Raw genomic sequence first — 27,103 nt, 5'->3', positions numbered from 1 at the left:
ATTTGTTTGGAACATGGAATCACCTTGGACCTTGATATGCATGTATAAGTTAGCCTTTGTTTCCCTGAGAGGATATCCTGATGTTGATTCATTGACCTGTCTGTCAAATATTAATGAAATCATTTTATTAAAAATTTAATCATTAAAGAAATTATAGACTCATAAAATAGACAGGAAATTAATCTAATGCCTTTATAAAAAATTCAATGCCTATGCTTTACAAAAACAGAAGTTAGGAACTGAACTAACCATCAAATGAGTTTACTCATTTTACAATGTTGATAGCTCTTGAATAATTTTTTGGATAAATAGTAATTGGCTAAGCAAATGAATATGCAAAGAATAAAGTTATTCCATATCATTTACAGCTGGAGTGACCATAAGAAGAGGAAAAAGTAAATGAATGACTAGTAAACATTAGAAATTACAAATATAATTAAATAAAAATTATATGGGTACAATAATAAAATTTTCAGCTTTTTACATTAATTTACAAGTAAATAACAAAATATCTCCACATATAACTGACATGTGCACATAACAGATGATTTGAGATAATGTGAATATCTTCCAAGCAACATATAATTGTTGACAGTAGTGTCGATGTAGTTAGAAGTTATGAATTCCTAATTTGGATTCTCTCATTACTTTCTTGAGATCCTGAAATAAGACCAGTCTTTTCCAAAAAGCTGTCTAATGTAGCAATATATTCTTTGGGGTGCTTAGCATAATGGCCAACATGAGGTGTTTTCTCCCAGCATTTTGTGAAAACCTGAAAAACGCATCATCTATTAGCAATAAATCCAAATAGAGCCTTAAAAGTAACTTAAAGGTTATTTTATTATTATGTTTACAAAATTAAATTATTTTAGTATATTTGAAATAACATTTTCAGTGACATACTAGGATTTAACATTAATACCCCTCTAATGTAACTTATAAAATCAGAAGTATAAAGTAATGAATTCCAAATAATTAATTAATCCAATTAATTCCTACATTCCCCTCTAACTAACTAACTATATGACCCAATTCCTAGAAATAACTTTCAAATTTTAACTTGAAATATTTCATCTATTTTCAAGTATAAGATGGATAAGTATATATATCAAGGGGAGGAAAAAGATAGAAATTCACATTTTTTAATGGTGTACGAGGCATTTCCAAAAAATAAAAACTGATAAATCATGTACCACTATGTGTAGTAGACTATAAAGATAAAAGAATATGTTTGACATTTTAACTAAAATGTTTTTTTCATATTACATAACACTGTTCCATATGTAGTGCATCATATAAAATGCAATGATTTACTGATACCAATATAAAAGATATACATATTTACAAAAACTATTAATACCTAGTTGGTAAATAAAAATTTGAATGTAAATATTTTTTGCTTGAGCAAAGGGGTTGTTGATATAGCAAAATATACTCTTCATAAATCTTAATTGATAATTAATTTGAGACATAAATAGTTTTATATAAAAATGCTATTGAGAAACATTGTGGAACATACCGGCATGCCTAAGGAAGTCCAAATATTATATAATCCTTCACTTGTGTTTGTTGTACTGATAAGGTCTGCTTTAGAATACAGCAGGAGGGAAGGACACCTTACAGGTGAACTGTGGAAAACTTGACTTGTTCTGATGTAGTACTGAGTGGCTTGCTCATGGAATACTTTCAGATGATACCTGAAGAAAAATAAATGATAGTGAGGAATCAAGCAAGGATAAATTATTTCTTTCTTTTCAAGAACTCACACCCACTACTCATGCTCCCATTAAAATTAAATTCCACTGTAAATTAAAATTTTGTGGACATAGAAATGATTTTTACCAAATATTTCACCAAGCAACAGTTTAGTTTCTTTTTCATAAAGAGATTAAATTCATTTTAGCTAATACATTAGCAGTAAAAAAAATACCAAACTACGCATGCTTAAAAATATAATGGCATTTTTTCACATGGCAATACCTAAGACCATAGAGTAAGTATATCTAATTTTTATCCGAAAAATCTCAAATTTCGTTTGAAATCAACAATCAAAACTTTCATCGTCATTCAATGGTAATAAAAAATAATGGTACTGTTGACCATAACAGTAGTCATTGTTGAATCAGTTTTACCATAGAGTAAGTATATACTTACTCTATGCTAAGACTAATTCACAATAAAGAGATGAAGAGGAGCTCATAAAAATAATAAATCCCTTTTTAGCTGTGATTTCATGTGCTTTGAACAAATTTATCTCTCATGTAAGAAAGTACGCAAGTGTGGCCACCAGATTGCATTTAAATTTCACAAACTGATACCAAACAAAGTACAGTAAAACCTCTTTACATCGTAATTGAGGGGACCAAAATTTGGGCAATGTGATGTATGGAGGTTCACTAAAGAGAGGTTTTAGTGATAGGCACCATTTTTTCATATCCTTCGGAAATGAAAGGCACTACTGTCTTTTGAATCATGGTATTTATGTGTTTAAACACACATGCATGCATCAGTGAACATATATTTATTATTTAATAATTACAGAAAGCGAACACTATCGCATGATTTTTACCATGGTTCGAGAGAAAATGTGATCTCTCTCAATTCAACAGTTACTTAAAATGATTGCGATAGTTGTACACCTTTTTTCTTATTTACTGTTAGGTATGCTCTCATATTGAACAAAATGGCCACAACTAATGATTACAGCATGAAAATTACAGCCTATTAAAGGTATACGTATAAGAAAAAAAAGAGTGAAACATTTATTACTGAAAATGTCATTCCATATATGTACGTGATCGCGGCTGCATTAATCGTCTCTTGTTGTCTTAGTATGATTTGCGGAGGTAGTTAGGCCGTCTCAGGGGTATCTCCTTGGTATGATAAGTGGAGGTTTTACGGTATAAAGAGGTTCACTACAAAGAGGTTTGCCTATAAATTTACATGTAAATCAGACGGGACCGTAGGGGTGGTATGATGTATGGAGCTTTATGATGTAAAGAGGTTCACTACAAAGAGGTTTTACTGTACTATGATATTTTTATAAATTTTTCTGATCCCTCTGCTGGAAGGGAAAATAAAGACTATGTATACAATTTGTGCATATTGTCTCAGAGGGTACATCATATTTTGTAAGTAAAATAAAGTAACATATGTTTATTAAGAGGATATGAAATATTCTGAATGGAAAGTTTGATTGCAAATTTATTAAATAAATTCAAGCAGGTTATTGAAAATATATACAAGAAATTATGATGTTCCTGGAAAAATATCCAATTCATACTAAACTCCACTAAAATGTTTAAATATTCAGAACTATGACTCTCCATTCATTTATTTCCCCTTTGTACTTTATAATATTGTGATTGCAAATCATGATTCATTTCCGGACATTAATGAGCACAAGCACAATATGATAACATGAGATATGAGGTATTTAAAGTTTGCTTGCAGTTAAATCTATTGCACTCACACTGATTTAAAAAAATTATGAACAACTAAACCAGTTTGATTTAGGCAAATTACATTAATTACATTGCTCACTGCAATAACCCAGGCAACACAAAGTAAGAGAGGTATCTGTTTTTTACGGTTTACGTACGGAAAAATTGATAAGCAGCTTCTCGTAAGTTATGGGGCAAGGAATTTTAAGGAAGAAAAGGTAAGGAATGCCATCAAATATCCTCAGACAATGTCACTTCTGTTGGAGCATCAAAGGTGGCTGAACAGCGTACTACACATGCTAGGCTGCTCATCCCGACATGAATTCAAAGCCTACCGGTGAAATTCAGCAAGTCTTTATAAGAGCATAACAACTGATAACAGATTTTCCCGTAAATAGAAAAAATTAACAACAGCAAGCAACTGGCTGGTGAAGGTACAAAGCACAATACAAGTACTTTATCCTTGTGGTGGAAATAAAAAAATAACACCAGGGAGAACGGAATGTATGACCTACATATCCACAGCTCAATACGCTAACTATTTACTTTATCTGATAACCCGATGAATACAATAAATATACTAGAGATTCCTTATGGCATTTTTATATTATTCTACGTCACTATTCTTGTGAAATTATGTGTTTTTCTTACAACCGTCGTTTCGCCATCATTTCATAAATGTGAATGATTTTTAAATTATGGCCGTAAGATGTTATTTCTACTCATACTAAAGACGTGTCAAGAATGGAAAATTTGTTCTTATACATAAATCCCTTCATGAATACTCTAAAATGATGGAATAAAAACAATATCTACTAGATGAGCGGATTTGATTCGGTGGGCGATTGTTGAGTGTTTGTGCAGTGGAGGCATCAAAATACTAGCGTAAATTACATGACACGGTATTATCTACATATGAATTAGATACCAAGGAACCTGAGGTATTTGGGATATGATCAAAATTGCTTTGTCCCTGGGATTAGATAGTGGCTGAGGTTAATCAACAACAATATTTCACTTCTATATAAATATATACTCAGACAAAATAATCATAAAGATACCATACCTTAAGTAGCTCTCGAGGGCATTGCACAGGACTGATCCTGGAGTAAAGAGGGATCTAGAAACTCCACTTGGAAGGCCATCAAAGTCACAAACACTATCCCAGATGGCACCATAAACTCTCTTGGATAGGGCATCAAATGGTGAAATGGCATTATTGTCCACCTTTGTCAACTGTCGTCCTCTTTCCAGTAGCCTGACAAGGGACCAACCCCAAATATAGCCGCCAACTGAGAAACCATGAACCAAGAGCCTGTCGTATTCGGGATTTGCTTCAAGGAAAGTGAAAAAGTCTTCTGCAATAAGCTAGAAAAGAAGGTAAGGGATCGTGAGAGTGATTTACAGTATTTAATGACATTAAAAGATGATAGATGAATCAATAAGGAATAAAGTAAAAATAAAGAAATTTTTCATTGGTTGAAAGGAATCCTAAATTTTCATTATCACCTCTCTTTTTTAAGGAAAGATGGGAATAAAGAGCAATAATGGTACAATATTCAACATAGTACATTGAAATTAATCTTAGAGTAAGCTTCAAAAGGTGAAGAAACTGTTAAACATAAATCCATCATTTTCAATCACTTTGGTTTCCAAAATTTTCAAAGTAAAAATGATGACAGTTGTTCTTTTGATATTTGTGAAAATTCTTATTTGGTTCAGGCATTCTGAACATTAATGTAATATTTTCAATAATTTTCAGACAATAGGGTGGTTTCCTATTATTTTTTTATTGCTTTAATCGAAAGATTATTATTCCTGGAGTACGTATTTCACGCTTTTAGATTTTTAAATGACAACATCTATTTTTCGCGATTAAATGAAAAGTGAAAATTTTCAAGCGCGCGAAAACGCGACGCTTAAGTATGAATGCCGGGAAATATCTCCGTACGTCGTATTTCTGGTTCCCCCTCCCGCCCGGTGAGGTGACCTTGAGGTGAGGCTTAGCGCTGATACGTCGCAGGATGCTAGCGGATAGCTGAGTACCTTGCTGAATGGTAGCGCTTGGCTTAAAAAAGGTTTATTAATACCTTATCAAACGAAGAAAACTTTCCGAACTTAGCCAGTTTTAATAGGTGATTATTAAGACATGTTTCCCTGAGCTCTGTGCCTCATGCATGCATTGGTAACCTCAGACGATGTATAACTCCTATCCTCTCGTGTAGAAACTAGGTCCCTGTGACGTCATGCGGAGTGGAATCGCATGGGCGCCAATCTGGCCTTTTTCAAATGAGGTTAAAATTTGACCCTTGCCATTCGTCTAAACCGGTATTTCAAAAACCAAATAATTTGTGTATTATGAATACACTAATGGTGTGTAACGAATCGCAATCAATGCCTTTCGTTTTCTTTGATGAAGGAAACTACCCTATTTATGGCAAGTCATTTTCAGAGAAATATGTAGGTTCTCTGGCCATTGATTGAAGATGAAGAGAAATAATGGGATTTTACAATTCTCAGATCATAAAGAATAGCATGAAAAGGTGAAAAATACAGATAAAATAAACATCGAATAATATTATGGAAAAATAAATTAAAACTTAAACTCAGTGTACCAATTAGAAAGAAAAGTGTATACCCTACAAAAGCAAGTGATCCTACAAAATGTAAGAAATATGTATTCCTTATCAAATGCATGTACAGTACATCATAATTCTGCTATTTTGAAGGAAAATTCCAATTATTAAAATTGCATTTAATGAGTATTTGTCAAGATGAATAAAAATGATTGGTATACCCGTTCTTGATGAAGATTTTAACGTACATTTGCACCCTTTGTCGGCCATAGAAGTTGATTAGGTGTGGTGCGGACATGTAGGACATCAAATCCATGCCCCAGGTAGTAATTGGTGAACTTTCCAACATGTTTTGCTTTGCTCATTAGCCATGGAAGAATAATCACTAGCGGTGGTCTTGAGGTATTTTGGTGAATTAATCTAAGTTTCTTCTCCCTTGACTGCTCATCAGTTTTCTGAAGCTTTATTCCACCTTCTTTTGAGACCAGCTCCATTCCCAGAGCAGGACGTAGAATGTGAAGAGAGCGCAAAAATCGGCCCTGAAGGAAGAAATTAATAATATCATGTATTTCATTGACACATTAACATTTAACATTCATAACAGCATGTACATTGTACAGCTACATGTAAATTGGTGTCTTGTCAAGAAGTAAAACGTAGGTAAAAAATATAAATACCGCACATTTAAAATCTACATTAGAAAAAAACAAATAAATAAATATATATATATAATATATACATTGCTTGAATTACATAAATTAATAGACCTCATTTAGAAACTCATTCACATTATACTCATTTTTTTCTATCAACATATCAATTAATACATCCTTTGTCAGTGAACTGTTATTTGTATTAAGTTATGACATGATCGAAATAAGAGTAAAATGATTATACACCAAATATAGCACAGTTGGTACTTCGAAATTTAATGACTCATTTATGTAAGTTGACCATATAAGGTGGAAATATAGATGGTCATTCATTCTTCTTTCCAATGCAACAAAAATTTGCTTAAATCTCTCACATCATATTATAAGGAAGTGCCAATTGGCACTTTATTAAGCATTCTTAAGCAAGTTAACTTTATTGAGCATTCATTCCATTTAAAAAATGAATGAAAATGTTTTACATAATTGAATGTTTATTCATATTGAAGTTTGTTCAGAAGGTATTTATAGAGGATACTGTTATTTACTTCAAAATATTTAATTTAATTCATAATAAAATAGCAATAAAAAAGATAATTTTTGAAAAATTTTCATAGATTAAATATTTGCATTAGCAGAGGCACAGCTAGGCATTAAGGCCAGGGGGGGTTTTAGGCGCAACTAATACTTTGGGGTGTGGGGGTATTGCATACCCACCAGGGTAAGCGGGAGGTGCGGGGGCCCTCCTCCAGAAAATTTTTAAGATTAATAATTCAAAATGGCGAGTTTTACGGCTTTAATAGGGATATTTTATTATTCCTAACACTATTCTATAAGTAATACTAATCCTATTAAGTAAAATGGATTAAACTTAAAAATTTCTCTTAGCTCTGAGTTTTATCCCCCAAAACCTGCCCCCTCATTGCACCACTGTGCATGACTAATGAAAGCAAAAGATTATAAAAATATATTTTTTAAATTATGTAGTGAAGATTATGAGAAATATCGCATTAGCAAATGTTAGAAATCACATCTAAACGTACTTTTGGACTTAAGCTCTTATCATTTCATTAGTGTTATTGCTCTGAATTTATTTAGTTATAATCGCCTTTAAACCGACCCTTATATGCTAAAATTAATTAAATAGTTGACGATATTACATATATATTAAAATAAATTTTTAAATTGTATACATTAAAAGTATCTCATGAGGTTCAGCGAAAACACGGCTACTACGGTTGACGAACAACGGACTGCGGTAATAAAAATAAAATTGCTCATTATCCTGTAATACATACTACTCCTCAATATAGTTATGCCTGAGGGGTCGTCCATGTTCCACTTACGTATTGTAGCATTTAATGGCCTTTACCGGAATTTTTCCGTCTAAGTATAATTGCTAACGTTATCTAATCAACGAAAGAATATCTATGCTTATTTCAAGATGAAAAAATTGAATAGCAAAGTGAAAGTGCTGACAAGTATGGAATGGAAACTAACACCCCTTGCAAACCCCGAACTATGCTCAAAATAGTTATTTGGCTCAAGCTATTTTCTAATGTAAAAATTGAAGTCCGAGATCCTGACGTTGAGGTCCAAATAGGTCCCTAAATAAATGGTTGCAATGGTAAACTTTACTCCGTTGAGCACCCTTCGCTCATTAAGAAAAACGTCATTAAAATTCCAGTCATTGGTCAAAACATCTCTAAAATCTCTTTCCTTCGTTTATGTATATGATATTTTATCGGCTTCACTTCAGAGTGTATTCATATTTCTTTTTATTTATTATTTGAAATTATGCTATTACTGTCCGAAATATATCTTTATGCTAGTTATTTATTTTTTAATCTTATTTCATTTAATACAACAAAATTAAATGTGAAATTAGTAATTAAATCGGGGTATTTAGCCCATGAATAAAAAAATTAAATTAAATGGTCTTCAAACTCACGCCTTGGGTATCAGCAGTGGGACGGTTGAGCCAAGAACGATTTCCTAGGCCAGCAAATATGTAAGCACGGGGGAAAAGATCAAGGGGGAGACCAAAGAAAAGATGGATGAGCAACATAAGAGAGGATCTACTGTAAAAAGAAGCCTTGGAATATTGGAGGAGAACAGACATGAAGAGAAGTTTAGGGAGCCTAAGTCCTGAAATCGCGCGGACCACTAGATATGATAATATACATTAAAGTAAGTTATAAGGTAAAGCACCGCTTCATTCGTCCGTGTATGTAGATCAAATGGTGAATATGTTTTCAAGGGTTATTTTCAGCGTACTCTTACAACGTGTAGAGTTAAAACGAATCCCATATTAATGCATGCTTTTTCCCCACAAAATATTTTTGATGTTTGAATAATTAAAAGACGTTACCGATTTAAATTAATTAATTATAATTAGCATTTACGGCAATGTATATCGGAACAATACGTATTGATATGAGGAAAGATATTTTAAGGCAATATTGATGGCATATGGCATGGTTAAGTAAATTTTAGGATCAGTATATCACATTTGGCGAATGTATTCACTCTGTGGCGAAGACTCTCGGTAAGGGGTGAGCCAGTTCAATTGCTAATAGCGCTAAGTTAATACATGATAGCATAATTTGCACAGCATAAAAATATTTGTCAAATGTAAAACGCGGCCATTGCAGTATAGTTTCATTGCTTCATCAGAAAAAATATACTTCTGTGAGATAAATTCGATGGATTTAGTAAAAATGCTAGCGAAACCTTTCAAACACTTTACGACGCATACAATAAAAATACGTAACAAATATTTTTAAACTATGCTACATACCTTAGGTATTTGCCGCGTAATCAATCCATTGGAAAGAGGACGTAATCTTGGCACTATGATATCCATGTTTCACCTTTTTAACAAGCAGCTGAAATAAAATAAGACGTCAACACTGTAGTTCGTCAGCAAATTGAACGAGTAATCAAAAAAGTCTATAAGAAAAAATATCCCTTCATTACAAACACATTAATGAATAATGTACAAAATATTTCAAAAAAGTAATATAAAATTTATAAAATTTAAAAGCAAAAACAAATTAAACGAGTAATTTAAAAAAATTGTAAATTTGAAGCGTGTTTCTTAGTAGTCAATATTGAAACCATTTTACTGTGAAAACATGTAATAATAGCATCATACATCAGTGGCAAATCCATCTGATGATCATTTAATAAAAGCCTCTACATTACACTTATTACAGTACGTGATATTAGGAAAAAGTACATTCCAAGATAGGCCTGTAAACGTTTTTTAAAGATGCCACATGATCCATTTAAAAATTAATTTAATGGCTCTGTAACACAAATTAATTTGCGTAATATACGGGTAATATCATGTCATGCATAATCTACAATCCATTTTATACGCTATACTATCGTTAGCATCAATTTGAAGATCTTCTAATGGAAAATATTTCTAATTTTCATTAATCGCTTAACAGATGAAACTAAGCCCTTAGGTAAAAATGGAGAAAGATACAAAAATTGCAACAATTTTGAGCAGAATTTTTATATATTTAAGAAAATAACGGATACTTTAACTACTACCACTTTGTCTGATTGTGGACCAAAGCCCATTAAAAAAATTAGCTATATTTTTAGTAATTCAAAAGTTTAATATAAATTTGCGTAAGAAATTCTCTGAGTCTACGCTAGGTTCATTTAAATTTGAAGAAGAAGCAAGAAGTGACGCGATGACATTCAACTCGGCAAAACATTATGAATGCACGAAAACTTATTAATTATATCTCTACAGACTTAACTCACGTGGTACAGTAATATAAGGCTTAATTTGAGGAACTAAGGAGTTTCGAAAAATTTTTCTTGTGATGAACATTTTGTAAAGTGACTTTCTTAAGGTTACGTCAATCATATTGATTTTAATTTAGACAGAATTCGCCAGAAACAGCAACAAAAAACACTATTGTAAGCGTTCTCCTACCAAATCAACATCGAGGACTCATTACCATTCTACGCATGGCAACAGCCAGGAAAGCTGCAGACATGACGCAAAACATTATCATTCACTTCAATATCGTAATTTCGTTGTATCAGTGACAATATTCTGGAGTGGGAGATTATGGCATGAAGCATGTCAATCAGGCGAGGCGCTACGATAAGCGCCGTCGAGTCTGCTTTTTTTTTAATATCCAGATTAAAGAAATATGCCGATTAAATTTATTCACAGTAATTGACAGGATAATTTATTTTTAATATCCTTTTGAATTATGCGATATTTTTAGCTAAACATACATAGTCAAAAATTTTAATGCCTCATAATCGAGAAATATTTAGTGCCCTGAGTCTCAAGGCCGTTTACGTACACGGGGCACGTACTTGCACAATCTGACGAGTGTACGAAGGCGCAGTCAAAATTGCGTCATGTAAAGCGGTGAGGGAGATTATTATAAAAAATATTCCTATCTTCTATAGGCGCACCCAGCGAGACGCAGAAGGGAGCAGCCCTCCCCCCCCTAGAAGCAAAAATTGCAAGTGTCTTTAAGGAAAATAATATTTTTTCAAGCAAATAATTTTAAAAACTCATAAAGAGCTGTTACAGTTTCCTTAAAATGTTGATTTCACTCGCCTTTTCCATGCTTAAATCTTAGGTACAACTCGAAAAACCATGGCTTGCCCTTCCTCCCCTCTAGTTTTGATCCTGGGTACGCCCTTTCCCTCTTCGTCTCTCACGGCTTAACTAATATTCCTCCCTCCATCACGGTTTTTTTTATATATCTTCCCCGCTTAGAACTCGCTCCATCCAAACCCCCGTTCTACTGCGTATCTCATCTAGAAGTTCGCTCTCCTCACCCGCCATGGGTAGCACTTTGTCGTTCACTCTCCGCCTACTTCACCTTCACCATTATCTTCCACACCCACATATCGAGCGCTGGTAGTCTTTCCTTATCCTCTTTCTTTTTTCCCAGTTTCCGCACCGTAAAACACTACACTTCTGACACCGCTTCAATAACACCTTTTCAAAACACTCTTCCACATTATGGAAAACACTTTCCTTGGCTGCAATGGAAGAGTGGGTACTCGAAATGTTGCCTAAATAAGGGAAACATGACCAAGATCTCTTACTAAAAGGTCAATTAGAAGAAAATAAGGCAAACGACAGATGCACAGCGAAAGAGTGAAGTGGTAGTGGTCTGCTTGAGATAACGATACTAACGGTCGTTACCCTCACCAAAATCTCAACTCAGGCATTAGGCTATTTGAGGCGAATGAGAAGGCATATTTTGCCTCTGACTGATATACAATTGAATACCTTTACCCGAAATTGCTTTCACATATTATCTCACTGCAATGATAAAAAGTATTAAGCAACCGAATTCTGGGTCATTTATCAAGACAAATTAGAAGAAAGACATGATAATGATTTCATTTCTTTCTCTGTGCATCGATTAACTGTGTTTATCTCGGCAGTGACCTACTCAATAAATTATTTGTTCTCAAATGACTGTCATTATACTTCTTCGATAAGATTTAAGTAAATTTTAAGCAAAAGAGCAACATAAGCAAATGGTAAATTTATTGTAGTCACACATCTCAGAAAATGTTATGGGTGATGTAAAACGGACAAAGCAAGTTAATAAAAAGCGTATAAATGAAGAAAAATACGATTAACGATTAGAATATTTGAGTCTTCATCTAAAATCCCATTGAAAAGTATAACAACCGTGTCTTGAGCATTCATATTTCATTGGTTTTAACCTTGAAAAGTGGATTTTACAAGTGTAATAGCATCATTATTTATAATACTGTTCAATGCTTCAAGCTTAACATTGCGGAGCCACAATACAGGAAATGAATTCAATTGCATCTCACTAACAATTTATTTCCGACCCTGGTTTCGAGACACCTATGTTACTTTCAAAATTCTTCCTTTCGACATCTTGAAATGACATAAGTGTCGAAACCATGGTCATTAATACATTTCCATTGTTTAATATTTGATTTTCAAAAGTATTTATCAAAACATTTAAGACGGCAGGTGTACAGCCTCTAGCTAGCAATGTTTTCTAAAACATAAGGCCAGGTTGTATTGTCCCATTTAAAAAATAAGATTAAGTACCTAAAATGATGGATATGTACCGGTTGGTTTGAGATTATAACATGCGGAGAAACCGGTATTCAATAAACCAGGTCTCCTTCGGCAATAACATGGTTATCATTCCACGCAAGTAATTTCATCGCTTCCCTCTCCAACTCGTGATATCCTTGGTAGACACATTCCTTTAAAAGAGCCGATTTACGCATTACGAAGGAAAGTACTTTATTGAGCTATAAAGGACTCCTTATATTTATATTCATTTCTTAACAGCATAAACAAATAATATTTCCGTAAATACAGCAAAATAAAATCAAATCATGGTATTACGAGACGCATCAAAAACCTCTCCAGTAAAATCAAACTCTAAACATCACTAACTGTAGAAAAATTATGCTAATTAAATATGGAAATGTATTGCATTAAAAATTAAATAGGAAGATATTAGGCAATAGCATGAATAGTTCATTATAATTAGAATTAGTTCATGAATAATTCATTGAGAAATGGTTATGCGATTTCATCTTGGTGGCTTGAAAACAGCACAAAAGAAAAAATTCTTAAGCATAGAGGCAACAACGATTGAAGAATTTCTTCCTCTCGTTGCCGCTATTAATTTTCATGCCACTTGAAACTCAGAGCGCTGACATTTCAAGCAAGTTCAGAATAAATTACCTTTTTCTTCATCTAAAAAAATGTCCTGTACTTTCGATTGAGGATAAAGCATTATTCCCGATTGGAACGTTAAAATGTGGACAATGAAAAATAAAATTTTAACTACCCCATAGGTATGTTGTGTTACCCAAAACAAATGAAACAATACGAAAAATATGCATTCAATGGCACCGCTGTCAATAATATCGGGAGCATGAATGCGCATATCGAGTTCTTCATGTTAAAAAGTCAATAGCTGGAATAGAGCAGAAGACCAGGCACGTATTTCATACAGCTTAATCGAACGAATTTTTATTGAACGAAGCAAAAAGGTAAACACTTCGTAAAAATAATTACATGCAGGCGACAGTTAATCTTTTGAAAAGAATGAAAGTTGAGACGCTATTGAGCATTAGTTTTCGGCACCGTAATTAAAATGCAAATGCAATAGTTCCCATGAGTTAATCAGAGGCAATAAAATCTTAAAGAAATAAGCCGCAATGATTAGATTTTGCGCATCAAAATATGCAATATATTATTATTATTATTAGCCTGACTGTAATCATGGAAGTTTCTTTTACGCAAAAATTTTCACTATCCTTTGAAATTCATGGTATAAATATTACTGAGTTATCTGGATATTTTATATATTCTTGAATCCCGCTAACGACAGCGAAGTAGATACCTTTGAGACAGAAAGTTGTCCTATTAACCCAAGATTTCGAAACCAGAGATATGTTTTTATTCAGCGAGGCAAAGGTAGTATTCTTTGTTTTATTTGATACATTATGTGCATAGGCGTATCGAGAAGTGTCTAAAAGGGGCGGGCCAACGAAAAATATTAATTTTAAAATGGAGATAGAAGGGAATTCTGAGCGTTGGAATTCTCTTGTGTCAGTGAATTTCTTAAAACAAATGTTTAAGTTTTTTTTCGATCAATAGGGAATTAAAACCCCCTAATACCATACGCCAATGATTATAAGTGGAACTAAACGCAGATCTTTAATCTAGTAACATAGCCAATAATACTGTTAAAGTTGTAATCTGATTTTGTTGTGTTAATCCTTAGTAATCTGACAGAAAACATACTTATATCTTTTGAATTAATAGTATGATAAAATTATAGGAACATAATATGTTGCGTTTAATAGAATCTTTCGGGTTAATGGAACTTCTGGAATGCCGGTTATCATCATCAATTTGTCATTAACATGAGACGCTCACAGTCACGTCCGCCAAAGTTCATTCCTTACGTTGTTAGCCGTGAGGTATCTCCTTCAATATAGGCACGAACATTTCCTGAACTATCATCTTTGTTTACGACTCGGCCACGTGTGGGAGATTTCTTGGGCGGCTCAGTATAGCGTCAGCCTTGACGATTTGATGACGGGCGCCCCCCCTCCCCCAACGAATAGCGGAATCGGAATAGTCCCTTCCGTCGGCGAGCGGCGATGGTTAGATTGCGGTCTGATTGGGGACGTTGACCGTAGCGCTCGAGTAATATCGAGGGCGCCTCTTGGATTGGTGGTCTCTACATCACGCCACTTTGAGGAGCCCCTGACGGACGAGGCCGAGACCCTGAGCGCTTTCTCCGCCTCGTCCACGCCGCCAGGCCTCGGCCCGACTGGAAGTGAATGCGCCCGCGACAACAAGCATTGCTATGTCATGTGCGTTTTAATTCAGCATTAGTGGCAATACGCCGAAATGATCGGTCATATTCCCCTTTCTATTCAATTAACTGAAGATTATCAGTTGTAAATGAAATGAAAATGTAATCAGTTAAATCAAAAATGAAAACAAATAGTTGTAATCTCCGAATTACTTTTAATTAAACCAATGGACTTGGAATATTGTGAATTGTTAGAGAATGTGTCGCAAAAATATTTTTCCCCTTTCTCTGACCTCTATATTTACTGTTTAATCAGTATCTTGGAGTGTAGATCTTGAAAATTTGAAATGCAATTTTTTCCGACATTTTTTAAATCCTTTCCCTGACCTCTATATTTAATATTAAATTAGTAACTTGGAATGTACGTCCTGAGAAAATTGAAATGCAATTTTTACCGACATTTTTTTAATCCTTTCCCTGACCTCTATATTTAACATTAAATTAGTATCTTGAAGTGTATGTCTTGAGAAAATCGAAATACAATTTTTGCCGACATTGTTCTAACTCTTAATTTTGTATATGTATCAAAATTATATACCCATTATAATTTAAAGTCCTGATGAAGGATAAAAAATAAACCGAAACTACGCTAAATATTGCATTTCAATTTTTTCAAGACCCTCACTCCAAGATACTTATTTAATAGTACAAACATGTCGTAGATTGACCCTTCCACTCAGTGGGTTGATTGCCATCCTTTGTCGGGATTGGGATTTTTTTCTCAAAATATCCCCGGAAATAGATAAAGGACCAAATTTTAAGTAAAAAATTAATATAAAGTATTTTTTTATAAACCAGTACTTTCTCAATGAAACGATCGAAAACTTTGAATTCTATAGAAATAAACCAGGTTTACGTACAACTTAGATCATGCTTATTGAAAAAAAAATACGAATATCTCGTCACTTAAAGTGATGAATGTATCTACTGAGAAATAGAGGGCTATTCCATTTTTATCTGAGGACATTAAAATACCTCGAAAAATATGTACTATGCAAGTCAGACATTAAAAATGTAATATGATGCAGCATTTTAACTCCAAAGGCTCATTAATATTTTCAAGTAGGTTCCACTAAAAAAAGCATATTTCCTTTAGATCAGCTGAAATTTCCACGACGTCAGCGGCGCACAAGGTTTTCTTGGAGACGATAGCACCGCGTCCATGTCACATGATATTTTGAAAGCCTACGGTGAAAATTAAGACTCTTTAAAGAAAAGATTCCACGAGCGAGGTATTTTCCCAGCATAAACGGAGTATATGGTTAACGACAATGGTTTAGCTTTCAAGTCCTACTCTTTGCACTCCGAATAGGAAAAATTCCTAGCAGTTGATAATTACCCGACCGGTTCCCACGTCCATGCGTCATTACCAATAATAACTCAAAGAAACCTGCCTGACAACCTTTGATAATAACATGCTATCATTATATCCGTTCAATTAAATAAAAATTGGAAGAATTTCAACAAAAATTATAAAGTTCTCTAGTTTAAAGTATGTACATCTGTCGCGGAAGGAAAATCGATATTGATTTCTGCCGATAGGCATGTGATTCATTGGAGGACGAATAGGATAATTCTACAAAAATACATATCTCTCAGAAGGCATGTGAAAAGTATCCTTAGGGTAAAGCGAAACTATCACAGGTAATATCATAACGCTCAAATTCTGGACACATATGAAATAATATTACCGAGATTCGAGACCGAGACGAGACTGGGGTTCACGAGACGAGATTCGAGACGATACCTGAAGTCAGAAAACGAGACTGAGACGAGACTGGCTAAAGTCTCGTCTCGTCTCGCGGCAATACTAGTAATACTAGTGGTGGGTGCAGTGGCAAATTTTCATATCTTTCATACTATAATACTTGTTAATGTATGAATCGGGATGAAGATGCTATGGGTCTCGGAAATTTATGCAGATACTTATATTAATTTGCATTGAAGAATATAATAAATTATTCACTACTCAATCATGCAGGGTTTCAACCCGAAGTCTTTTTTTGGGGTAGGGTAGAGTACATCTCAAGTGAATCACCTTCCAACCGTGAATGTAACACATCCAAGGTAGAGGGACAGTTTTTACCATGGGCGACCAGTGATATAGCCAGAAGATCCTAAAAATAGGAAACAAAGAAATATTTTATGGTGGGAATATCAAAGGCTTCACCCAGCTTCGAACCTAAAACTCTCAAGTCCGTAACCAAGTGTTTTACCCGTCAGACGAGAACGCTTCCCAATTGTTGACAAAACACTGGCCAAAATTCGTCGCACAACGCAACAATCCATTTGAAATTCTTTACAAGTCTTTTCTTTGCACTTTCACTCAAAAGCTTCTTCATTAGGTCTTTGCCAACTTTCCTCTGCGCAATCCTTCTATCAAGCATCGCAATTCTCCTCGTATCTCTTTACTTTGCCGATCATTTCCCTCTAATTTACTACCCAACTAAGTAAGGCTTCCAATCTAATCTAAATGCTGCACTCCATTAACTACCTTCTTCATTTTCATCGAAGAGGATATCGTAATTATTGAGCCCATCTGGTTGATCTTACAACTAATTTATTTCTCTATCCGTCAAATGAATTCACAATTCTGTAACCTTTTCAATGATATCATTTATAATAAATAAAATTATTATTAATGTAAAGGTTGATATGTAACTCAATGCATATTATAATATTTCGAAGGTTACAACAAAATCAGAAACGACCTTGAATCAACAGCATATATCAATCTTACGGAAATTGATAGCGCAGGTCGACCTGTTCAGATTTTTCACCCTATTTTTTATATTTATCTTCGTCTTGTTCATCTGCATGGATTAAGGTTACATATGGTTCATCTTCAATCAGTATTTAGTTACTATTCTCTTCGTCTAATGAATTAAATGCCCCGAAACTTTTCAAATAGTAGATTTCACAATCCTAAACAAAAAGTTCAATCTACCGCAAGGAATACCATTGGCATTGTCTTCGAGTGGTGGGTGCGGTAGCAAATTTTCATACTATTCATACTATGTTGTTAATGCATGAATCAGGATGAAAATGCTACGGGTCTCGGAAATTTATGCAGATACTTATATTTATTTACATTGAAGAATATAATAAATTATTCACTACTCAATCAGGGACATTCAGGGACATTGAACATTCAGAATAAATAAATGAATACACGGATGAGACGTCAAGTATATATAACTGAATATATATCAATATTATAATATTCGGAAGGTTACATCAACGTTAGAAACGACCTTAAATCAACACCAGAAACGATTCTTACGTGAATGCATGGCGCGAGTCGGACAGGAAATATAGTACCTATCTGATGGACACCGCAGAACTCTCCGCAGAGATCGCGCCCTTCGAGTGCATCGGGAGTATGAGGAGGCACTATCATGGTCTTGAAATCCTGCAAGATTCTTTGACTCTGTCGGCTTAGTCGGCACGTTTCTCTTCCTTCAGGAGTTTACGTGTATCACATTCAGCCATGAGTGAAAGTCGCAGTAGAATGACTGGGCGGAAATGGAAACTCGGTCAAGCACACGCTGATCGTTCGCAAATTCCAGCGGCACGTCTAAGGTGAGACTTAAAAAGGCCTACGGGTGAAAAAGTGAAGAGTTGAGTACAAAAATTAAACAATCCTCCAACGCGAGAGAAACTGTTGGGGTGTTGAAAAAAATAACCTAGCGATATTTTCCTATTGCAGTGAAACCTGTATTTATAGAACACCGCACGGGTTGGAGAAAAGTGGCCGCTCAGGGAGGTGAATGGAAGTGAAAGATAAAAGTTTTACCGAAGTGATAGCCATAAAATGAACCATTTTATGCATATCCTGCGTAAAGCTGGCAAGATTACGTGGCTAGATTTTTTAAATTTGAATTTTATGTATAAACGCTGTTTTCATTATGCGTAATTGCATAATTGCCAATGTTCATAATTGCTATACGAATTAAGCTATACTGGCAGCAGGCCACGGAGGGGCGGCTGATTTTTTAAAATTAATTCGAGCCTTACATACTCTTAAGGTCGCTATTCACTGTGAATGATCTGCGGTGCATAACTTTATAATTTGGGGTGCATAACGGAAAAATTCGCGAATGAACAGTCATGCGCATGATCATTCAGTGAAAATTAGAACATGTTCTTTTTTGCTCGCATGATTCCATGAATGATATCATGTTCATTCACCGTGTATAGCGGCCTTTAAGGCACTCTTTAGAAAGTAGTCTCTGTATGATGAGAGATTAATTCCCAAACGATAGTTAAAAATATTTAGCGGGAGTAACAGCCGAGGGAGGCCGCATAAGGTTTGGCCGATGAGCGAAAAAATATGGCCGCTGTCCGCTTAATAGGGTGACCGCTAAAAAGAGGTGGAATTAGCATTTCTCAGACGATATATACGTTCGGTTCCACGGAAAATTGGACCATGAATGGAGGTGGTCGTTTGAGTAGGATTCACATCTTGCTAACCCAAAAGCAGAAACCTAATTATTCATTCTGAAAAGAATTGAAAATCCTAGCTTGCACCCACAAATATTCATTACTTCATGATAACTTAGTGAACTGCGAAATTCGCCGTTAATTAATCACGTCAATTTCAATAAAAAGTTAATTTCACCAAGAATCGCTAAGTTATTTATCAGTTACAAACGAATATTCATAATATTCGATCACTGACATATACAGGATACATAACACGGCAAACCCAACTTCCAGCTGTCTGTACATATAAAAAATACCGGAAGGCAACTGGAAGAAATGAGGAGCGGAAGAGAGTATCAATAATAATATTTAGATAGACATCGTAGGACGAGCAGCATATACAAGTTCAGACAGAGAATACTCCTTGATCTGATTCACCGTGAACCTTCTATTATCCTCACTCAGCATTCCCAATTAAATTATATAGTATTCCAAGTTATTCATATTTCGAACACACTATCGAAAAATATTGTGATTGCGAGGTGGCCCAGGGAAATTAACTACCCCCTACCCTGAATACGCGAACTTCACACGCTTGTAGCTTAGTCTACCGTGAACTATGTACTCACATATTCACCATCCAGGTTGAAACACAGGAGTGGGTGATTCCTAGATAAGCCCAATTCATCATGCTCTTATTCACTTTTCTGTGATTCATTTAGACCATTTCTTAAGCGTGTAATCAGCATCATACACAAAAAAGTTCAGTTATAGCTATCGAATAGGGTGGTTTCCTATTATTTTTTTATTGCTTTAATCGAAAGATTATTACTCCTGGAGTACGTATTTCACGCTTTTAGATTTTTAAATGACAACATCTATTTTTCGCGATTAAATGAAAAGTGAAAATTTTCAAGCGCGCGAAAACGCGACGCTTAAGTATGAATGCCGGGAAATATCTCCGTACGTCGTATTTCTGGTTCCCCCTCCCGCCCGGTGAGGTGACCTTGAGGCGAGGCTTAGCGCTGATACGTCGCAGGATGCTAGCGGATAGCTGAGTACCTTGCTGGATGGTAGCGCTTGGCTTAAAAAAGGTTTATTATTACCTTATCAAACGAAGAAAACTTTCCGAACTTAGCCAGTTGTAATAGGTCATTATTAAGACATGTTTCCCTGAGCTCTGTGCCTCATGCATGCATTGGTAACCTCAGACGATGTATAACTCCTATCCTCTCGTGTAGAAACTAGGTCCCTGTGACGTCATGCGGAGTGGAATCGCATGGGCGCCAATCTGGCCTTTTTCAAATGAGGATAAAAATTGACCCTTGCCATTCGTCTAAACCGGTATTTCAAAAACCAAATAATTTGTGTATTATGAATACACTAATGGTGGGTAACGAATCGCAATCAATGCCTTTCGTTTTCTTTGATGAAGGAAACTACCCTATTCTGATGAAATTGAAAAGGATAATAAAACCGAAGTAGCGTGCACATATGAAAGATTTTATGCCCGGAAAAAACATTTTTCTGATTGAAAATCATAAAATTATGAGTTTGACGTAATTTCTGAAAAAATACAAAAAAGTGGAGAAAAAGCACGCTTGCACGAAACATTGAATTTGGGCCCTCCGCGTAGTAGAAACGGACTCTAACAACTAGTATACTGCTATGCTAACATACTACTAAACAACTGATAAAATAAATCAAGTGCTTAATAATTTACATCAAAGTTTAAGTATATTCAACAAAAATACTCTCTATCACACCAGTTTGATATTTTTTTTATCCAAATCTTTCTTTTTCGTGTAGTGAACACTAACATTCCATTCATAGAGATGAATAATGAGTCTACGTGATGACCTAGCCGACTGCTGAATTGTGAAAGATGGCAGCAGAAAAGCTTTCATAATACTAGACTCAACTCCGGTAGCGGTCTGCTAGAAAAAAATAATAACACTCGGAAGAAATTGGCCTTGGCAGTGCAAAACATAACAGTTCTGAAACATAGCCCTAGGAACCCCAAGGAGAGGTTCGATAGCCAAGGGTTATTTGACAAGTTATGAGGCGCAATACGTAATTTTAAAGTTACTTTAAATCTTTCATTAATTTCATTATCACGCTTAAAATCTCTTAAAATTGTCAAATTTGAAGAAATGCAGTGCATCGAATAGTTAAATATGTCATTGTTCGCTGTTTACAGCAGACCATCGACCGGTTACGTCTCCACAGGTGCCAGTAATATTTACGACGTAGTGTGTAGTCATATGACAAATTACGAAGATCGATTACGATTACTTCATACGAATATCGAATTGAACATGAAAATGCATAGCTTGATTGATACAAAGCGCAAAAAACGTCTAAAATTTTTGATTAACACCATATCCTAAAATATTATTAATTATCCACTATTGGTATCGCTCATTGAAAATTTTAATGACGATAGTGTTATAGCATGTAAAGACATAGACATTTTTCTTTTTTCAACCCGTCCAATAAACGGTGAAAATCTAATTCCTTTCAAAGTAAAAGGATGAATGTGGCAGACGTCAACCTGCTGCTCACAGAAATGTCAGAATTATCGAGGCCTCTCTGCTGCTCAAAGCTCGGATGACTTCACGATGATATCTAAACTTTGTTTCCAATTTAAGATTAAATGAAACAGTTTCTTTTTTGCGCCAAAAACCCATTTACTATTCATTGATTTCACGATTAAACTCGCGCATGTTGATCAGCTCAAAACTCCATTCTCGTCAATCCTAATAATACCTTTCCCGAGATCATTCCAAACCTTCAAACTCGCCGGCCTCGGAGGCGGCGGTGTAAAGTCGTCGCCTGCCAAGCAAGAGGGCGCAGGTTCGAGTCCCGCCTGGGTAGGTTGCCCCTGTCCAGGGTATGGTTGCTCGCTCACGTGTAATTGTTAAATTTATTGAACACCCCGATGTAAAAGGCCAATATGGGCTGCATTTAGTAGTATGGGAATAAATAAAAAATAAAACTAATATAAGCTATTCAAGGAAATTAGGAAATACTACTCAATGAGATACGTACTCTCTTTTAGTTTCAGCACGCAGCAAGATGTAAAGAACATTTTAACGTAGTTCAAACACTATGGTAACTTTCATAGGTTTCCAAAACCAGTTACAGCATTCTCTTCCGGAATGTATTCTTTGTAAATAACAGGCATTTCTTAATCATATTTCAATAAGGAAAATGACCTGTAACTGAAATTAACTTTGATCCCTGGTTCCCTCGAATAATCTACATTTATAAGCAGTGCGCAAAATATTCCCATTCATGAAAGTTATAAAAAAACACGCTTGAAAGTAATACTTCAATAGGTTGAAAAGGAAAGCGATCACTAGTCATATTAGAAGCAGAGCATTGTAAGTTCGCGGGATTCCAATGGGTTAATGAATCCAGGGTTCTGAGGAGTCCAAAGCATTAACATTGAAAAGGTTGACTATATTTTAAACCGATTCAAGATGGCACAACAGATAACTAATAAAAATATAATGTGTAGCTGCTAGTAATGAGGGGATCGCTCAGGTTTAACATATATTGAGCTTGAGAATATTTACGAAATTTTCGCTAACCTAGTATTAAACTACTGCTTCATCCACTTCCTAACAAAGACTTATAGCATATGTGGTTTAAGTAATTATAAAAAACTATTCCATACAAAAACACTATTCCATATTTTTACTCTCAGCTAGAAATTCTCCTACTCTTAATTATTTCCAGTAATTTCCCATTTTAGAAAATCGCAGCACAATAAGATTTCAGACAGTCCCGTGTGTTGGGTACACAATTCCATCACATGCATAGATGATCAACAAAGTATCTGTCTCTCGATTTTCACAATCGAAAATTATTTCAAGCATTTATTGGATGCATTTGTCATAGCATCACCTTATGATGGAAAGAAGGATCCGGGAAAATTAATTATTTTTCTCTGATTCCCCGGATTCATTTAACTTTCTCCTGTACCTTAAGATCAGTTCAAAATTGCGATCACGGATCTTTGAAGAGCATAGCCGCTTTCGCTATCCATTGCGAGAACTCTCATTGTTCTTCACTGTTTACTCCAAACTGTTCCTCATTCAGATATCACAATGCCAGACCCTTAATTTGCAGGAGGGTGTGAATTGAATACGAAAAGGCGGTTTCCCCATTTTAAGTAGCTAATTACATGCGAGGGCGAAGAGAAGACCTGTATGCCTTTGATATTTCCATCAATAAACAAAAAATATAAAAACCATAAAAAAGAGCATTAAAACCAATATCAAAATGTATCAGCCAAATTAACACAGAAGACAAAGACGGCGTGGCGGCTGGAGTACTGGTGTCCCATTCTAATATCTTATGTCGAAATTTCAGCGGGGTCAAGATTTTTCGGACGAATGCAAATCACCTGTAGAGAGTTGTACGTTTTTCAAGAAAAGTACTCTGTCAGTTGCGTGGGACATCGGACGGGGAGGATGGCTAAACCGAAGAGGATATATAGACTTGGAGTCTTAACACGCCGAAGAAAACGCTGGGTTATCCTACACCTCTTTTGTCTCTCCACCCAACCTCACCTTCCATGCACCTAAATTGTTCATACGAACTTATTCGTAGGCCGCCTTTTCCAAATGCTAACTAGTATTACCACCTATATTAGATCAATCATCACACCACATAAATATCGGACGAACACAGCCAACAACAATCACTGCACACTGCGGGCTAGGCACGAGGTAGATGCGAAGCTTAATGGAAACTCGCCAAATCTTTTTCATTTTACGGGTACCTGTTACCACGTCGGATACTGTTGTGATGACAACAGATTCGCTGGCAACACTACTTCCAGAGTCTCCCGCTTAAAGATGGCGACGTTAGTATTTTCTTCGACCCGAATACGCTGGTATTACTGCCACCAAAACTGCTGTCATCACCAAAGCAACCCTAAATATGAAGATTTTCGTCGTACAACAACACCGCAGAAATATCGATTCTCACAGAAACTCACCAATGTTCCCTGAGCTTTGACCAAAGGATGAAAACAGTCGGAGATAAGCCCGTTGACTAAGCCGTTCCACAATCACCGCACCTGTCGCGGAACTGACAGCCCCTCTGCACACCGACGCGATGTTATTGTTGTGGCGTTTCGGTCGACTCGCTCGCACAGCCGCTGGGGACTGCCGGAGACTACCGGTGGTGGCTGAGCCGCGCGGGAGGAACCTCTGGGCGTTAGTGAAGGCCTCCGAAGAGCCGACGCCCGCTCAAATAGTAACCGCCGCACCGTGCTCTTCTCCTGGGCGAGATAAGAGGGCCGACAATGGGTTGAGAAAGTTCCGGGCGCAGAGGGGAGGGGGGGGGAGAAGAAGATTGGAGATGAGCGAGGGGATTTTCTAAAGGGGGGATCAGCTGATCCGGACGGCAGGCGCGAACTGCAATATCTGCACTGACCGCCGTCGCGGACGGATCGCGGTGCGAATAGACAGGGGGGAGGAGTGGGCGTGCGGGGAAGGTCTTGAAGCCGGGGGAGGGAGGGAGACGTGAGTTATTCCGTCAGTGCACCCCGTTCTCAGCGTTGCAATTATTGCCGCTCGGTGCATTTCTTGTTCCACCGGTGCAAATGTACTTGCAGCAGGATTATCCTTTAAGGCAATGGTCTTCAACCCGCAACCCCCGGGCCGCATGCGGCCCGCCGGCTAATTTTTTTGCGGACCCTAGAGGCTAAAGATAATATTGTATCGCAAACCAAATATCGACACACTCATCAAAAATAAACCATGTCAAAAATCGCATTGATTGATTGAACTTTTTAACCAATAAAGATTTATAGCACTTTGAAATTTTGTTTTCTAATTACATATTTTATTGATGTGGTGGTATAGTGGCGTGGAGTACCTATTGTGTCCTTCCGGAATTTGTGAAATTGATTTTTGGCCCTGGATTTAGAAAAAGCTGAAGAGCTCTGCTTTAGGGAAAGGGTCGGTTCAACTGGTAGAATGAGTGTAGACACAAGCGGTGTAGAAAAGTGTATCCAAGTTCGTAATGAGCAGGACGGCGGATTCAATGGGTTCCTTCAATGGGTTCTCCACCCCGGAATTTTAAAGGAACAGTCTCACGTGTACCCTTTGCAAAATAACCTCACCTCTTGGAGCACATTTTACCTCCAAAATCCTATACACAATTTTTCTGGCAACGGCCTAGTGTCTACCCCTACCTAATAATAATAATTCGCCTTTTTAAATCGAGATTGGGACTAGAAAGTCGCATATTCCACCTAACCCCCGTCATACATTAAATATTTGCAGGGGAACACAATGTCAAGTTGCTCTTGAAATTGAATGAAGCCAAATTAGTATAAAAGAGGCCTAGAAATATTCTCCAGAAAACAACAAAAAATGCAAAGTGAACAGAGCTACATTTACCAAGTGTAAAAAGATGTGAATAAACATGGGAAAACCTAAGGATATATAAGTTACAGTTCATATATAGGTAGGTACCTCTATCACATATTTTGTATTTAACGGTAATTTTATCATATTGATAGTATTCTGTGTGTTTAAACAATCCTTAGCACTTAAAACACTCATGACGTTCACCCAGTATGTTAAACGCAGCTAAGTTCCCCTAGAGTGGATTACGGCCCACCATGGAGCACCGCTGAAGAGTTACAACTTATGAAACTTAGTGCTTTGACACTATTACTTAGAAGGTAAAACAAACCAGAGGTCTAAAGGCTAAATAATTAATTCCACAAAAACATCTATTTCATAATAGGCGAAATCCGGGAAAATCGTCTTTTGAAAATTCTCATTTTTTGCGTTCATGAATCATAAAACTTATACAAAAACATTTTTTCGCACAAAAAATTTAGTGCGGCACTATATATATTTTCTATTTCTCTAAGGAGGTGGTTGCTTCCTCTACCTCCATTATATCCATCTTTGGCTTACCTATCATATTTTTCATATGGAATATGAACTAACGTGAAGACGCTGGCTCTAGCTGTCCTTAGAAAGCTGTTTCGCGTAAACTCCTAAATTTCCTAGGATGCAAGAATTCACCAGAAAATATGAAGATAGTTCACTGGGGTATGGTTCAAAGCTACGCTAATATTTTCTCGAAGTAAACATACCCGATAAAAGTTTTCCAATCGAGTTGATATCCCGGATCGCTCATTCATTTCAACAACCCAAATGCTGAAAAGTAAAGAAAACTTTGTAACTCCAGATAAATATTTAATGTACAACCTACGACGTCATCATCTGTTAGTTTCCAATTCTTGTTTTTTTATTGACTGGAACGTTTATTCTATTATTACTGACGAAGAAGGAAAGGTGCCAGGATTTCAGTAAAATCCACCTTTAAGTATACAAGTAATGGAAAGCGTATTGGTCTGCGCAGTGGTCCGGAAAGTGGCCCTGAAAGCAAAAGTGGGTTCAATTCCCGGTCCAGGGGAATTTTTTCTCATGTCAATTCTTGAATATTGCACCGCCGATCACGCGGCAGGATTATAAATATTACACAATCCACCTTTAAGTATTTCATTTTCCAACTTTTTCCATTCCTCATAGCATTACTGAAGTTGGGGTATTAATTTTGACCTTAGCTTTTGCTTA

The 27,103-nt window shown here is 35.9% G+C and overlaps 1 protein-coding gene across 1 annotated transcript; it reads right to left on the bottom strand.

The window, feature by feature from the left end:
- Positions 1–413: 413 nt before the first annotated feature.
- Positions 414–24,859, bottom strand: LOC124167958. Its single transcript, XM_046546026.1, has 6 exons — positions 24,499–24,859; positions 9,470–9,557; positions 6,268–6,558; positions 4,510–4,811; positions 1,520–1,697; positions 414–772 (listed from the first exon to the last, which is right to left on the bottom strand). Exons 2-6 carry the CDS (start codon positions 9,533–9,535, stop codon positions 617–619), a joined length of 993 nt encoding a protein of 330 aa, XP_046401982.1. The 5' UTR covers positions 9,536–9,557; positions 24,499–24,859; the 3' UTR covers positions 414–616.
- Between the last annotated feature and the right edge of the window lie 2,244 nt (positions 24,860–27,103).

This window comes from Ischnura elegans, chromosome 11 (assembly GCF_921293095.1).
Source record: "Ischnura elegans chromosome 11, ioIscEleg1.1, whole genome shotgun sequence".
Classification (NCBI taxonomy): Eukaryota; Metazoa; Arthropoda; class Insecta; order Odonata; family Coenagrionidae; genus Ischnura; species Ischnura elegans.
This window is presented reverse-complemented; position numbering and strand designations above follow the sequence as displayed.

What these genes read in the sequence shown, in the direction of transcription:
- LOC124167958 (XM_046546026.1), bottom strand. Translation starts at nt 9,535, where the DNA reads ATGGATATCATAGTGCCAAGATTACGTCCTCTTTCCAATGGATTGATT. An exon ending in TTACGCGGCAAATACCTAAG is followed by an intron (nt 6,559 to 9,469) that starts GTATGTAGCATA and finishes TTCTTCCTTCAG; the next exon opens with GGCCGATTTTTGCGCTCTCT. An exon ending in GCCCTCGAGAGCTACTTAAG is followed by an intron (nt 1,698 to 4,509) that starts GTATGGTATCTT and finishes ATTTTTCTTCAG; the next exon opens with GTATCATCTGAAAGTATTCC.